General features: G+C 46.1%; 1 protein-coding gene across 1 annotated transcript in view; it reads right to left on the reverse strand.

The window, feature by feature from the left end:
• UCK2 (uridine-cytidine kinase 2) overlaps positions 1–17,321 on the reverse strand; it is a 90,189-nt gene that overhangs the window by 10,915 nt on the left and 61,953 nt on the right. Inside the window, exons 2-4 of the mRNA XM_003785746.3 lie at positions 5,044–5,203; positions 3,813–3,909; positions 1,674–1,816 (exon numbers count right to left, since the gene is read on the reverse strand). Coding sequence (XP_003785794.1) covers positions 1,674–1,816; positions 3,813–3,909; positions 5,044–5,203 — 400 coding nt within the window. The remainder of the gene's footprint in view (positions 1–1,673; positions 1,817–3,812; positions 3,910–5,043; positions 5,204–17,321) is intronic.

Consider the following 17,321-nt stretch of genomic DNA (forward strand, 5'->3'; position numbering starts at 1 on the left):
AAAAAAAAAAAAAAAAAAACAGTTCCTGCAATAATACTAAAATGGATCATCTCATGGTTCTTTCATGAACCAAGAAGAGAAAACTGCTCAGACTTTGAATTCAGAAGGCTCTGAGCTAGAGCTTACAGAATTTGAATCTGCCAGTAATTTGTCCTGAGACTAGAAGCTGCCTCTGTCATTTCCAGTGTCTCCCTTTATCCTCCTCACAGAGGAGTTCAAACCTTAGTCACCTTCCATTCCTTCTCGCCCACCTCCACCCACCACCCTCGCTGGGTCCTGTCCATCTAACTCTGCCAATACTTTTCTCACCGCTCCCCAGTTCTCTGCTCCCTCCCCCATCACTCATCCAGATGAGCAGAACAGTCCCCAGGTAGCTACTCCCCCCAAGCTGTACTCTTCACTTGAGTTTCCTCTGCCAGAATCAGTGTCCAACACAGAGCAAAGGCATTTCACTTGTCTTGCTGGGAGCTCAGAGTTTTCCCATGCCTATGGGAAACCAAATTAGAAGTTATTATCCCCACAACCTGGCCCCACACTACTTTCTAGTGTCTCTTCATCCAACCCTCTGTACACTCCAGCCACCTGACACTCCCGGAACAGCCCACTGTGTGCCATGCACCTTTGTGGGTTGCCTACATCGTCACCCTGCCTGGCAACATCCAAGTCCTAACTCCCTCCCCTTCTCCATGAAGTCGCCCAATCCCTCCTTATGAAAGCAAGCTCTCTGCTCAGCATCCATGGGGCTTAACTCAGAGGCTTGGCACCCCAACCAAAGAGCATTTCTGCACCTTGACTACAGGGCAGGCAAGTGCACGCTCAAGGACTACAGAGAAAACAACCACCAACTAATGAGCTCCTGAGCTGGCTAGAAAAAGTGGCAAAGACTCATAAAGCCTGGAAATAAAGAGGTAGAAAAGCAGATTCTGGAAATAAAGAGGTAGAAAAGCAGAAAAACAGGACAAGCTGCTTGGGGCTGCAGGAATGGAAGCATCCTGACCTCAGGCGTCCTACACTTAGTCCACGAAATCAAGACTTTGATATCTTGGCTTGGTGCTCATAGCTCAGTGAGTAGGGTGCCAGCCACATACACCAGGGCTGTAGGGTTCGAAACCAGCCTGGACCTGCTAAACCACAATGACAACTACAGCAAAAAAAATAGCCAGGCGATGTGGTGGGTGCCTGTAGTCCCAGCTACTTGGGAGGCTGAGGCAAGAGAATTGCTTAAGCCCAAGAGTTTGAGGTTGCTGTGAGCTGTAATACCACAGCACTCTAATAAAGGCAAAAAAGCGAAACTCTGTCTCAAGAAAAAAATAAATAAATAAAAGACTTTGATGTCTTAAGGGGGAAAAAAAAAAATCACAAGGAACTAAGCACATAATCAAGCTTTTTCCCAGCAAAACCAGAATGTCAACTTCTTATTTCAACTCCATGACCTCACAAGTCTTGCATTATCCAAAATACTATGTGACTAATACTTTCTCAAATGTCACCCAACCTTTGGACAGCAGGATATCCTGGGGCTGATGCAGCGGGCTGTGCCACGTGACCACACAGCTGCCTCGGGGAAGGCATGGGCTTTGGCACTAGAGGGAGGGGGCACCCTATCATGGGATCTCAGCTCCCTGCCCCCAAGGTGGCCACCACCAGGACCATGTGAGGCTGTGGGGACTTACCTCTGCGGGAGAGCCGGGTGTCCGCATCTGTGTCCACAAAGAGCTTCATCTGGAACAGGTCTCGTACCTCCTGGGAGTAGAAGGCCAGGATCCCTTCAAAGAGCACCACGTCTGCAGGGTAGACAGTAACTGTCTCCTCCTTCCTGCAAAGCAAAGCACAGAGCAGGTGATGGGCCGAGCCAAGCAGGAGTTAGCACAGAAGAGGACAACAAGGGCCAGAGCATCTGGTTGGGCTGGGTTCAGGGTTTCATCCCCCGCTGGGACTTCAAAAGCAGAGGTGTAAGGCTCAGCCAACAGAGGCCTCGGACCACCACCAAACAAAGACTCCCATAACAGTCTTATGGGAGTCCCATAACAGTCAAAAAAGGGGCCACAGGTCAGCAGCTGGGACAAAGGTCTCCTTTGACCAGTTCTTCCAAGTTTTGACCATAAAGTACAAAAAAAGAGAGCAGACATCTTTCTTGGAATAAAAAAAAAAAGCCTGCCTTGAATGAAGAATAAAGACAGACAAAAGCAGATGTGATTTCTTTTTTCTCCGAAGGCGTCTCCAAGAATGCTCTCATGCCTGGCATTTATGGAACCTGACACTCTGAACTTTAGAAACAGAAACTCCGTTTTCTCTCAACCACCCCACTCCCTCCCCCAAGATGGAGGCAACCAAAGAAGGGAGGAATGGGGGGGGGAAGGGGGGGAAAAAGGGAAAGTATTGGGAAAGAGGATACAGTTAGCACTTCGGTGTAAGTACAGAATCCAGGGCCCTGTCTGGTCTGGCTCTAGCACCAGCCAGCACGGTGGCCATGAGGAGTCGATCCCTCACTCCCTCAGGCTCCTCTCCTTATCAGTAAGGCGGGACAGGCAAGACCTAGTGCACTCGCCCCACTTAGCTGGGAAGCCTGAGGCAGATACTAATGTCAATGGGACTTTTCAAAAGCCCCAGGGTTCGCAGGTGAGCCTGCTGGGAGCAGCTCTGCTGCCTCCTTTCCCCCGTTCCTTCTTATCCTTTGACTCTTGTCCTATAACCACCTTCCACATCACCCACTGCCTCTTGCTCAGAGTTCACTGAAAGAGAAGTAATGATCATCAACGCAAGGTTTTTGCTCACTGTGACCAGCAGACTGGAAAACATCTATGAATAAAACCAAATAAATACCAAACAAATTCCTAAAGTCCCTTAAAACAACAGTTCTAACTGTGCAAACACAGAGAGGTCAGCAGCCTCCAACTAGTGAGGAGGCTCTCGGGAACTTCCCTCCCTTAAATACTCTCTGATTCCCTATTAGCTCGGATCACAGGTTTAGGCCTGAGTTTTAAAGCAGGCATTATTGGAGTAACTGCCAAGTGATAGAATATGGACACGTTAGGAAGATTGGGAGATTCTAAAGCACACGGAATCCAGCCCACAGCAGGGGTACTTCAGAGGACCCTGGTGAGAGGTGGAGGGGAGCACCACAGCAGCCCTACTCCGCATGTCAATCACCCTCCTCCCACCAAATCCCTGCCACACTCTCAAGTTCTGGCTCTCGAGAAAGACACAGGCTGGGTGTGCACTGTATTATAAGCTAGTTAGTGCTCTGCACAGCTCTGAGGGAGGGTAAGGGTTCTGGCCAGCAGGAGCACCGTCCCCACCACTCAGAGGGAAGGAGGGTGAGATGGAGGTGTGGCCACTCCTCTAACCAGGATCAAGAAAATCAAAGCAGTGGCAATGACTGGTTTGATCTGAACGAAATGCTCTGAGAAGTAGGGAGGCTTGGTTGACATCAGCATCTAATGATCTCAAAACCGCACACAGTCTGATCCCATGTGAACCAGGAGAGCAAAAAGAACAGTTTTCTTTGTTCTTCCTGCCCTTCCTCTACCCCCCCCCCATTTTGTTCCAAGAACAACACCTCAGGGATGTGGATCAGAACACTTTTGCAGTCCCTCATCCAAGCTCAATCACGAACCTTCACAGCTAACAAAAGGTGATGAGCGGACTGTTCCAGGAAGCGTCTGGGTGAACTCCCCAACCCACGAGCCCTGAAGTGCAAGCTGACAGCCCTGCCCCACCACTGCCAGCTGCAGAGGTCTGAAGTGCAAAGGATGGGGGATCTCGGTGTAGATGGGGGAAGCAGCAATCCCAGCCCAGAACAGCTCACTTACCGGGAATGGGAGACAAAGTCGTACACGGGAATCTGAACAGTTTTCCCTTCAGTGATTTCTTTGAGTGTTTTGAAGATGAGTTCATTGTCAAAGGCATCTGAAGGAAAACAAACTGTTAAAGTGTTTCTTGATTTTAAAATACTATCCCTCCCATAACCAGACACGGGGCATAATCGCAACACTTAGATACATCACACCCGAAAGCAGCACACTGCCAGCCAAAGCTGGATTTCTATCCAAAGCAGAATGCAGGGTCCCTGTGTGTGGACACGGATATACGAATGGGTTCTGGCAAACTGACTTTTTTGTTTCTCCTTTGACATTCCATCCCTGGCTTTAGAAAGCTCTTTCCTCTCTCCAATTTCAGCTGCTACCCTGGGATTTCCATGTTTACCTGGAAAGCACACCCGTGACTGGGGAGTACAACAGGCATCGTGCCAAGAAAGTGTGACTCCAGCAAAGTGTGACTCCACAAGAAACCCATCCGGCTAGGGGAGCAATGTGCTGGTGGGGGAGAGGGGGGAGCGGGGGACAGGGCACAACTCATCCCAGCAGCCACTTTGACTCCCCCCACCTCCCTTTCCACCAGTCAGTGAGCTTGGCACGTGTGTCCTGTGTGTGCATGGGGAGGAGAGGGAGGGTGTGACACAACCAGGAGGCGAAGGACCACCCACGTCTGGCCCCTCTCCCATTATAGGCTCATGGGAAATAGTCGCCCTTGTTTGGATTCAGACTCAATTAGTACTGAATGAGCTGAGCGCAGCATGAAGACTTTCAAAATCCCTTCTTTGACATAAGCCCACAACCCTGCAAGGTAGTTGTTAGGCCCCTGTTTTCAAGATGGAAACAAGACTCAAGAGAGGTTAAGCAGCTTCCTCTCAAGCAGAAGAAAACACTCCCCCCACTTCCAGGCACACTGGCTCAATACCTATAATCCTAGCACTCTGGCAGGCCAAGGTAGATGGATTGCCTGAGCTCAGGAGTTCCAGACCAGCCTGAGCCAGAGTGAGAACCAGTCTCTAAAAATAGCTGAGCGTTGTGGTGGGCTCCTGTAGTCCTAGGTACTTGGGAGGCTGGGGCAAGAGGATCACTTAAGCCCAAGAGATTGAGGTTGCTGTGAGCTATGATACTACGGCTCTCTAACTCTCTACTGAAAGTGACAAACGGACTCTGTCTTAAAAAAAAAAAAAAAAAAAAAAAAAAAACCATGCCCCTGGACAGCCCAACTCACCCGGGTGATCGAAGTTAAACTGGCCCTTCAGGGCCTTGGCCTTCTGCTCTGAGGTGAGGACGCGGTAGAAGCTGTCCTGGCTCAGGATGACCACCTGCTTCTGGTGGTAGTCCACCTCATTCTGGCCCAGGAGCTGCACGATCTTAGCACAGACAGAGGACTGTAGGAGAGGAGACAAGAGCAAGGGATGAGAGCAGGGCCAGGGCTGTGCCAGAGGGAGCCCAGAGTCGCCAAGCAGAAGTACACTCCCCAAGAAAGCTTTGGAAGCAAGAAATCAGAAGCGGCCATCTGTATGGTGAGCTGAAAGGCAGAGGGAGAGGGGTCCGCCCCATATGCCTGCTGCAGGGCAGTGTAGGGATCCCGAGCGGGCCTGCCTCCCTTCTCCGGTATCTGCAGCAGTGGTTCTCTATTCTTCCACACAAGCCTTTCCCAAAGCCACGGATACAACACAAATGTGTTCAGCCTACTTCTGCTCTGGTACAGATGAACCAAAGAGGCAGCATAGAAGTGTGTTGATATATGCTGATGGGTCTTAACATCATGAGGGACCATGCTCCATGGGACATCTTGGCCCTGCACTTCCCTTTCTTTCAACAGAATCAAACACAGCCAGGTGGCTCAGCCAGTTAGCAGTAGTAAGGCCACACTCATGACATGAACTGCTTCACCCTTACAGTAAACCGAGAAGCCTCTTCACAAAGGTGTGTCACCACTTATGTTCACCGGATTACAGACACAAACATCACCTTCACATCAAACAATTCTGGGGCACCTTAACCCAAACAAGAGTGGAGAAGCCAGTTCCAAACCAACTGAAACCCACATGCTTCGTGGTGTGTCTTAGTAATACATACATATACCTGCCCCCTTTTTGTCTCCAATAACATGTACTTTGTAATAGGAAAATTATAAAAACAAGTGCATTTAAAAAATGAGGTAGGCTGGGCGCCCATAGCACAGTGGTTAAAGAGCCAGCCACATACACCCAAGCTGGCATGTTATAACTGGGCCAGGCCAGCTAAACAACAATGACAACTGCAACAGAATAATGGCCAGGTGTTGTGGTGGGCACCTGTAGTCCCAGCTACTTGGGAGGCTGAGGCAAGAGAATCGCTTAAACCCAAGAGTTTGAGATTGCTGTGAGCTGTGATGCCATAGCACTCAACTGAGGGGGACAAAGTGAAACTCTGTCTCAGGGGGAAAAAAAAAGTGGTAGCAAAGAGTTATATTCATTAAATAACTCATATTTTTTTAATTGATACAAAAATTAATTTAAAATAAGAATATATATATTACAAAAACTCTAAATAGAATTGGATAACTCAGGCAGTGCCTGTGGCTCAAAGGAGTAGGGCGCTGGCCCCATATGCCAGAGGTGGTAGGTTCGAATCCAGCCTCGGCCAAAAAAAAAAAAAAAAAGAACTGGATGACTTAATTATAAGAGATGAAAAAATAGCATATTTCAAGGTTGAGGGCATTCAACCTTAGAAGCCTTACTCTTGAATTTATTTTACTCTTGAACTTATTTTACCAAATGATCTTTTTTTTATTTGTTTGTTTGTTGAAACAGAGCCTCAAGCTGTCTCCCTGGGTAGAGTGCCGTAGCATCACAGCTCACAGCAACCTCCAACTCTTGGGCTCAAGCGAGTCTCCTGCCTCAGCCTCCCAAGTAGCTGGGACTACAGGCGCCTGCCACAACGCCCAGCTATTTTTTGGTTGCAGCCGTCATTGTTGTTTGGCAGGCCCAGGCTGGATTCAAACCCATTACCATAGGTGTATGTGGCTGGCGCCTTAGCCACTTGACCCACAGGTACCGAACCCCAAATGATCTTAACAAAGAAAAACCACTAGATCTTTTAAAAATGACAATTCTTATGAAGTTGTAGATTTGGTTTTTCTAAACTTAAAAGAGAACTGACTATTCCTGTCATACTAGTCAATGCAAATTAAACTGTTTCACACAGTATGTCCTATTGTGCACGTTGTAACAGGTAACCAAATAAGGTTCTTCGGAAGAACAATTAATATCTGTTTTAATTGAAAACAATTTATTTTACTTTCTTGACTTTTTCTGCATACTAACACAGAAAAACATTTAAAGCTACTCTGGACTACAAATTCATGTCCCCCACCCCAATCACAGGAAAGTAAAACTTGCCCATGGCAAACCACATTCAATAATGACAATGTTACAACAAAATCAACTGTAAGTTTTTAAACATCTGTAGCCCCACAATTTCCTTTTGCTAACTGTCATCTGCTTCTTTCCTCCTCAAGTTGCAGACAAGTAAAGTTTGTAACTACAGCCTTAACCTGAAATAGACACAATTCCTTTTACAAGTTAAAGATACAAAAATGAAAAGAAGGATTCATGGAGCCAGACAGATGTGTATCACCCATCTGTTTGTTCACATTATATTTCTGTTGCTAGTTAAAACCCATTAAGTGTTTTGTTTCTGGTGTGTTGTGGTTTTGTGGTGTTTTCTTTTGTTTTGTTTTAGCTCACAGCAACCTCAAACTCTCAGGTTCATGTGAGCCTCCTACCTCAACTTGCTGAGGAGCCAGGACTCCATATAGGCTCCTGCCACAATGCTGGGCTAATTATTCTATTCTTAGTAGAGATAGGGACTAACTCCTGCTCAGGCTGGTCTCAAAATCCTGAGTTCAAGGGATCCATCCTCATGCCTCAACCTTCCAGAGTGTGAGTTACCTGCCCAGCCCCATTAAATGTTTTTAATAACTGAACAATAATCCTTTCAAGAGTTACACCACCTAATTTTGGTAATAAACAGTCATTCCCTTAGCCAGGGTATAACCTAGAACTAAATCTGTACAACAGCTGATAAAACTACGTCATCAACCTATACCAGGTGTAATTCTAGAAAGTTGGTATAATTCTAGAAAGTCAGCAGAATTCTTGGTCACCAATAAAATAGGGCTGGGTGTAGTGGCTCACATGTGTAATCTCAGCACTGTGAGAGGCTGATGCAAGAGGATAGCTGGAGGCCAGGAGGTTGAAGCTGTAGTGAGCTATGACAACACCACTGAGCCCTAGCCTGAGCAATAGAGCAAGACCCTGTCTAAAAAAAGAAGAAGGAGAAGGAGATGTAGTGTAGCTTTCATTTTTGATTCACAGTTGAATGTCCCAGTCCCGTATTTTCAAGAAAGACCTAGCCAGTGACCCTTCCCTTCCATAAACACGCCACTACCAACTGCTGAAACTCTGACTACTTACTAGATGGCAGGCCCTGTGCCCAACACTCCATTACAACCACCCTAGGAAGTCACATGTGCTCTGCTTCATGGATTAGGAAACAGAGTTAAATGACTTGCCCACAACCATACATCCTGGCTCTTCACCTTGACCTAGAGGCAGTAAGTCATCCCAAGGCAGAAGAAACCCGTCAGCACTTAGGAGACAAATATGCTGCATGAACAAGGAAAGAAATACCTGCCTCTGGGTTCATCTAAATTTTTTTAGTTTTCTTCCAGGACTACATTAGAAATGAGCCCTGAAAAAAAATCTAGATAACTGTTGGGTCTGGGTGAAAGGTACAGAGGGGTTGGTTTTACATTCCTGTGTTGTTGTATAGGACTGAATTTTCACACAGTGGAGAGGGAGGGAGGAGCCCTACCCAAGCTTCATTCTGTCCTAGTTGATCTTCTTTTCCTTACTTAGTGCCCACCTCTTTCATCTCCTTCACTTTAATTTCAGTGTTCTCCTTTCCCTAATCCTGCTCCTCTCTCAAATGGATGAAATAGAGCTTGGAGGTGGCATCTTCTTCCCTTAAAGAAAGGAAATAATTCACTAATGACTAGGGTTTGAGAAGGCAAGCTATCAAGGGGCAGCAGAAACCTAAAAATGGTTTCCAACACGTAGAAACGATAAGCACTCCAGGCAATGGACGCCCAAGTACTCAGACTTGGTCACAGCATGTTCTATGCATGTAACAAAAGATCCTATGTACCCCATAAATACATATAAATGTTATGTGTCATTTAAAAATATGTCTTAAATAATTTTTAAAAAGAAACCTGAAAATGAGAAGATGTGATTGTTAGGGTGGGTTAAGACTTAAAATTATTACAGTCATAAAAAGATAAATATTGTATGACTCCAATTACATGAAGTATGTAGTCAAATTCATAGAAGCAAATTTATAGATAGTTAAATGGCAGTTTCAAAGGGCTGAGGGGAGGAGGAAATAAGGAGTTATTGTTTAAAATGGATATAGTGTCAGTTGTACACCATGAAATGGATCTGGAGGCTTGGCACCCATAGCACAGCCATAGGGCGCCAGCCACATACACAGAGGCTGATGGGTGAGAACCCAGCCCAGGACAACTGCAACCAAAAAATAGCTGGGCATTGTGGCAGACGCCTGCAGTCCCAGCTGCTTGGGAAGCTAAGGCAAGAGAATTGCTTAAGCCCAAGAGTTTGAGGTTGCTGTGAGCTGGGACACCCCAGTACTCTACCAAGGGTAACACAGTGAGACTGTCTCAAAAAAATAAAAAAACCTCAGTTGCATATTACAGCCTTATATGATGGGACTTAATTATACCCACTCTACTGATGACAAATGCTGAGGCAGAGAGCTCAGATGGCTTGTCCAAGGCACCGTGTGGTAGAGCCAGGGTCCCAACCTTAGCAGTCCATCTCCAGAGTGACCCTCTCAGAGGCTGCACAGCACCGGCTCACAGGCAAACTAACACTGCCCGCTGGAGCTCAACCTTGGCTTAGTTTTGTGTAATTTATCTCCATGTTTAGTGAGATGCATCCAGAATGACATGTTCTGTCACTGCTACTTCAAGCACATTATTGAAAGGGGATGGGAGGTGACAGGCCTGCTTGGACTATGAGGTTGCTGTCCAAAGTTAAGATAAGCTCAATACAAAGTTATCTTTAGAAAAAGGGTGGGGAAAATCCTACAGGAAGAATTGGTGAAGGTGATTTACAACTTCACTTGCACAGCATTCTGAGGACATTATCTCATTTAATTCCATTACAACAAGATGTTACTCTCCCCCACCTATAAGAAAATTGATGTTACAGGAGCTATCAAGTTAAATGATTTGCTCACAGTCCCAGAGCTGAGCCTAAAAACCATAGATCTAACTCCAAACACACAATTCTTTTCACTCTTCCAGAACTGAAGCGGCTTTGGCATTGGCCCCAATGTTCTCCATAAATTTACTTCACTTCTGCAGAACAACGACAGGGAAAGGAATCATTTGGAAATTCTGTTTTATCCCACAGTGTTGCTAAAATCAGTATTTATGTTAAATTCCACAGAACTTCATATAACCATAAAAGCAGGCAAGTAATGTGTTATATTAAAAGAAAGTCAGAAATCCACCCCAAAGACTGTTCTAGAAATGTTAATGTTCAAAAGAATCCAGCTGTTAGGAGCCAGTAACAGTGAGGCCCAGAGTCCACTGGATGTGCTGAACACTGACCTCTCGCAGCCCCTTCCCATTCGGGAAGCCCCACGACAGACAAGACCTCACCAGCAGCGCCCCCCCCTCGGGGGGGGGATACAGTGTGCACCTGTGCAGGCTCCTGAACTGATCTAGGACAGATATCTCTCTAGTATCACTTTCACCTTGGAGGTAGCTCGGACAGCCAAGATGCCCACTATTCCTAGCTTCCCAGATGTAATTCTTAACAACCTTGTGTCCGTCTCAGTACTGGAGTAAAACGAAACAGCAGTGGAGTTCCCACTGCCTCTTTGCCCTCCACCCTCAACCATTAGCAGCTCAGAGCAGCCCAGACCTAACAGGGCTTCAGGCTGGCATGTGTGGCCCCAGGGGATGGATGGCCGGCATTTCTCATGGGTAACCTTATTCAAGGTATTCAGCTGCCTGTCACATTCTGCACATTCTGGGTGGGCTGCCTCAGCCTGGGGGGGGGGGTTTAAACCTGGCAACCACACAGCCCAGGGCTTACAAGAGCCAGTCAGCCCCAGGGGAGGTACATGGATTGATCACTTCCTGCAGCTAGGAATGGGGACACACCATAGCAGCTAAAAGCACCAAAAGGATAGACACTTGGCCTCCTCAGGCAGGATGACCCCATCTAGCTCCTTGGCTCTGGGACCATGTGCAGGTCACGTCAATTTCTCTCGACAGAGACTGCCCCTGCCACTGTCATTAATACCACTAACTCCTATGGTGCCCATCTGGAAAGAAACCACCACAGCCCCTAGACATTACATCACTCTTTTGGGGGCAGCGTCACTCCCCACGCACCTCAGAAGCTTTAATTTGCAAGACTCAGAAAACCAGAGCACTAGTAATTTGCCCCGAGTAAAACCAAAAACAAAGTTCAAACCTGCTGACTCAACTTCCAAGCAAACTGACCTTGCAGCAGCAATAGGGAGGCGTCACTCAAACGCTTCCCTGGAATATCTGCAAGGCCAGCTAGTCTTGGAGTCACGGATGGCCCCAGAACCCATGCATTGCGGAGTTGGCTCGAAAATAAAATCACCACCACCACATGCACACCCCTGCAGACAAAAGAGCTAAATTAAAAACTCACTACATTGCTATCTAATATAAAAGTCTTATGTACCGAAAAGCAGGCACATGTCACCACAACATTACTAAGAATTTCTGGAGCGCACAGACTAATATTCTGATTCAGCTTTTATTCCCAGGGCCTGGCAGTACGCAGCACCTGGTTAGAGTAGGGAGTGTCACCCAACTGTAACAGAAATGTCTAGATTTATCAGAAGTCTTCTTTTCTCGTCAAGCCTGGGATTTCAAAAATATTACACGTTGCCCTGCTCATTGTTAACATCGGCCTTGATTTAGGTCACTGTCCCACGTCTCCATCCTATGCACATGAGTTACTAGGCAGAGATGGCTGTGTGCTGAGTTTCAACCAAGCACACGGCTGCATTTCCAAGGACTGTGCTACATTTGGGCCACTTAGATAAGCAGATGTGGTAAATGGCAGCTTCCTGGAATCTCCTGAAGGAATCAACTATCTCCTCTTTTGACCCTCCTTCCTTTTGGCTGGAATGAAGACTTGATAGCTGGAGCTTAAGCAGCCAAAATTGGCAGCATTAACAAATGGTTCACCACGACAGTTTTGAGACACACCATCATAGTCCATTATCTCACTTCCAAGAACCACAGTCGACAGCATCTTTTCTGATTCACCTCTGCAGGTTTCAACCTGTTCAGCTTATTTGTGTTGCTGGGAGTGTTTCATTTCTTTCCATCCGTGCAGATTTTATGTTTCTTGGTTTTTGTATCAAAACTTTCATAATGACCTATGTATCATGCAGAGGATGGGACACTAGCTAAGTGAAAGAAGCCTGTCATTTATTTTTATTTTGTAAATAGAGACAGGGTCTTTGGGTGGCACCTGTGGCTTGGTAAGACACCGGCCCCAAATACCAAGGATGGCGGGTTTGAACCCGGCCCCGGCCAAACTGCAACAAAAAATAGCCAGGCATTGTGGCAGGTACCTGTAGTCCCAGCTACTTGGGAGGCTGAAGCAAGAGAATCGCCTAAACCCAAGAGCTGGAGGTTGCTGTGAGCTGTGACACCACAACACTCTACTGAGGGCAACAAAGTGAGACTCTGTCTCTAAAAAAAAGACAGGGTCTCACTCTTGCTCAGGCTGGGCTTGACCTTCTGAGCTCAATTGACCTTCCCACCTCTGCCTCCCAGAGTGCTAGGATTACAGACATGAGCTCCCGTGCCCAGTTGGAAGCCTAAGATTTAAATGGCCATGGAGGTGAGAGAAGACTAGCAGTGAGTGCTAAGATCTGAATGTGCACATCCCAGCAGACAAATTCCTATGTTGAAACTCAATCCCCAATGATAGTATCAGGAAGTGGGGCCTTTCATAAGTGATAAGCCATGAGGTCAGAGCCCTGATGGCTGGGATAAGCATCCTTAGGAAAGGGCTTGAGAAAGTGGATTCGTTCTCCTCTCCTCTTCCACCTCATAAGAACAAAGCATTCGTCCCTTTTTGCCCTTCTGTCCTTTCACTGTGTGGGGACACAGCATTCTTCTCCTCCAGAGGATGCGGTGACAAAGAGCCACCTTAGAAGCAAACAGTGGCCCTCAGCAGAGGCCAAAGCTACCAGTACCTTGATCTTGGACTTGCCAGCCTCCAGAATTGTGATTAATAAATTTCTGTTCTTTACAAATTATGCAGCACAAAGAGTTTGAGACAGCAGGGCGAACTAGCTTACTTAAACCACATCCTTAGAGGTTTTCTGTCACATTCAACAGAATTAATCCTAATCCTGATGTCAACACCATGTACCCACAACACTTTAGTGGAAGTCACTGGGTGTAAATGTTTTCTTGAAAACTGAGGAAATCCTCTTGTTCTGGTCCAAGAGGCTGCCTTAATCACCACAGGAGCCATAAGTAATTAATCAGGCAAGTCATTTCCGTGTGGTTTTAAAGTCTGTCACCTGCCAAGCTCCGTGTAATTACCCAGAGTCCTCAGCACAGAGTTAAACATCCTATCCCTGTTAGCACAGCATGTGCTCTAGACTGAGCTCTCCACAGAGAAAGCAATACTAGGAGGGGGAAATCCAAAAGATTACAGAAAAGTCCCCACAATGGGAGTGCCCAGTGTTAATTCCTGGTCCTCCCCTTGCAGGTGCTGCAAAGGCAGCCCAGCCTAGAACGAGCCAGATAGTAAGATGCACCTGAGAACAACTAGGGGTGACCAAAAGCCACCAACATAAACGCCTTCCCAGGACGGTTCAGCGAATTTAAGCTCTATCACTGCTAGGAAGACCCTTTAAAAATTCATTACTGGCTTCATAAAATTACACATCTGGCTTTTCTCTCCTTAGAGTCACCAATGCTTTGAAATCCACTGAAGGATGATAGCAATTAACACACAATGTTATAAGCCAGGAATTGTTCTAAGGACTTTACATGTGCTATGTAATTTAACCCTCAAACCAAGCCTATTAAGGTACAGGTATTCTTATTATCCCTATTTTACATAACAGGAAACTGAGTCGCCAATGGCTTGTACCAACATCACATATCTGGAAAACAGCTGAACCAGCCTTCAAATCCAGGTGAGCTGGCAACAGCATACACACCCAACCCCTGCAGCATGCTGCCTTGCCTTGCCTTGCCACTCCATCAGAAAGCGATGGAACCTGTTCTCTTCCCAAGAGCCACTATGACCCTCCCAACAAGGCTGTAGTACCAAGATGGCTAAACGGGAGACGCAGGAACTGCCAGGAGCAAAACATGCCCAGCAAGGCTCTGTGCCTCACTCCCTAGGGGCGATGTAAAGCACATGTGGGGCCTCCTTAGAAGTTAATTTTTCTGATTAATACTTTACTAGTAAAAGAGAAAGGTGAGTCACTCCTGATCCCCTACAATTCATTCTTTAGTAGAAAATGGTGACTAAGAACATGCTCAAGGGGGCTGGAGTGGATGCTCTCGGAAAGAGGTGAGCCCGAGCAGGTGTTTGGGGGTAGAAATGAGCAAACTTTTTAAAACCCCATCGCAGAGCCCAGGCATGGTGGCTCACGCCTGGAATCCTAGGACTGCGGGACTCCAAGGTGGGTAGGTCGCCTGAGCTCAGGGGTTTGAGACCAGCCTGAGCAAGAGCGAGACCCCCCATCTCTGCTAAAAATAGAAAATTAGCCAGGCATGGTGGTGGGAGCCTGCAGGGCCAACTATCCAGGAGGGTAAGGCAAGAGGATGGCTTGAGACCAAGAGTTTGAGGTTGCTGTGAGCTGTGACGCCACAATTACATTGAGAATCTGTCCCAAAAGGAAAAAAAAAAATCACATCAAACCAGTACGCTCACCCCAGCTGCAGTACTATGAGCTCACAAACACAGTAAGAATCATAACAACATTCCTATCCTCTTCCCAAGTAACAAACTTATAATGAAACTGATGGGGAAAAAAAAAGAAAAGAAACTGACGGTTAAAAAAAAGAAAGAAAGAAATGAGAAATGGTGCGAGAACGCTGTATTACAAAATATTATCACTATAACCGTTATAAGATACAAGTAACACGAGGGGGTAAATCTAAAAGGCAAGTTGGTCAAAAATGAAAATTATTGTAGTTCTTCTACATCTTCAAACAAAAGGAAAGGTGGGGGTGTCTACACTGCTGACGTGAAACTCAGCTTTAGGCTCACCTACACCCCGGTTGACAGCCACCACCCAGCAAGGGCAAAACACCAGCAAGACAGGCTGTGCTTGGGATTCAAGGGGCAACGCAGCCTTCGCGACTACATTAAAAATCACTGTTTTAAAACAATGATTCGCTTCAGCCTCCTCTTGCTTATTCTAAGCCTGAATATGGAATTTGAGGGGCACTCCTTGGTTATTTGTCCCCATCGGACAAACACCAAAGGCCTCTCTCTCCCCCTCTCTCACACACATTGAATGGACCAAGGTTTGTAAACTGGCTGCTTATGAAGCCCTCTCCAAGAGACAGAAGCAAAAAGAAGAACTGTTGGAGGATAAACTATTACTGACCTGCGGGTACCAGTAAGGTTGGGCCTATTTTCCTTCCCTTTTACTTAAGGGGTGAGGAGGCGAGTGGGGATAGTAAGTAAACCCAACCAACCGCGCCCCTGGTCACGGGACGCACACCAAAGCCCACCCACGTGCTACAGTCTGGCTTCCTGAGCAAAGATAATACGCCTATTACAGAAATGATGGACTTCAAGGAAGAAATGAAGCCTTTCGATGTCAGAAATACAAAAAGAAAGCTGACTTTCCCCAGTTGTTACACACATGAATGGACAGAGGAGGAGGGCACAATGGACCAGTGGGACTCCCAGCTGAATCTTTCCAAATTGGAGACCACCCATGGAGGACACTGAATGTGGACTGAACACCCCCACAGCGCTTTGTTGTACAAAATATATTTGAGTTAACCCTTCCATCCCAGTAATCCTTACCTAAACTGTGGAAAACCAGAGATCAAACTATGTGGTTATCAAGATTCTCTTTTTAACCTCCTCTTTCGTTCTCCAGCCTCGGCATAATGCCAACTACAGGGCCACAAGGGGAAAGAAGCATGACCAAGTACCTCCTCCCCTTCCTTTCTAAGAGTCTCTTACACCGTCTTGGAAAACTCAACTTATTATTTACTGCTCATGGCATTAAAAGGAAGAGGCTCAATTCCTCTATTAGCAGTCTCAATTTCCCCCAGTGTTTCCTTCTAAATTTTGCTGAATTCATCATTCATCATCACTCTCTCCAGGACCCCAAAACTCCTTCTAGAACCAAAATTAAAAAAAAAAAAAAATAAAGAGGAAGAAGAACTCCCAATGCCACACAGAACCATGTCATTGTATAAAGAATAGTGAATTGACTACATTGCAAGTCATTGTAAATTTTAGGACTAATTTACTCCTGGCAAAAGAAAGGGAGGGGGAAGAGTTCAGAGAGAAGTTAAGCACATACAGGCAGTACTCAGGTTATGAACAAGATAGGTTGTGTGGGTTCGATCTTAAGTCGAACTGGGATGTAAGTTGGAACAGGTGCATGCCCCTATTTACCAGCCTCCATTTGTAAGCGTGAGTTGCACTGAAGTCAGATGTTTTTTAACTTGGGGACTGCCCATACCTTTAAATATAATGAAACTGAAGCAACTATCAGTACATACAGGGCAAATTTATGCCTTAGGCCCACACTAATACATTCAAAAGATACAACAAAGGTACAGATGCGATCCAGTGGAGGAAGACAGCCTTTTAGGAAACGGTGCTGAAGCAACCGGACATTGAGAGACCACAAAAAAAGACCCTAAACCTAAACCTTACACACGCGACATAAAAAATGGATGAAGATTTTTAAACATAAAATTATAAAACAGGAAAAAATCCTTAGGTCTTTGGTTTCTAATGCTACACAAATTCTTTTAGATTTAACTCCAAAAATATGACCTATAAGAGGAGAAGCTGTGAACTAAATTTCATCAAAATTAAAACTTGCAATGCAAGCTCCATCTTCAAAGAATGAAAATACAAGCTATAGGGCAGCACTTGTGGCTCTGTGAGTAGGGCTCCAGTCCCCTATACTAAGGGTGGCAGGTCTGAGCCTGGCCCCGGCCAAACTGCAACAAAAAAATAGCCTGGCGTTGTGGTGGGCACCTGTAGTCCCAGCTACTCGGGAAGCTGAAGCAAGAGAATCACCTATGCCCAAGAGCTAGAGATTGCTATGAGCTGTGACGCTATAACACTCTACTGAGAGTGAAAAAGTAAGACCCTGTCTCTTAAAAAAAAAAGAAAGAAAGAAAGAAAATACAAGCTACAG

Source organism: Otolemur garnettii, unplaced genomic scaffold, assembly GCF_000181295.1.
Source record: "Otolemur garnettii isolate 467f Iridium unplaced genomic scaffold, OtoGar3 scaffold00016, whole genome shotgun sequence".
NCBI lineage: Eukaryota > Metazoa > Chordata > Mammalia > Primates > Galagidae > Otolemur > Otolemur garnettii.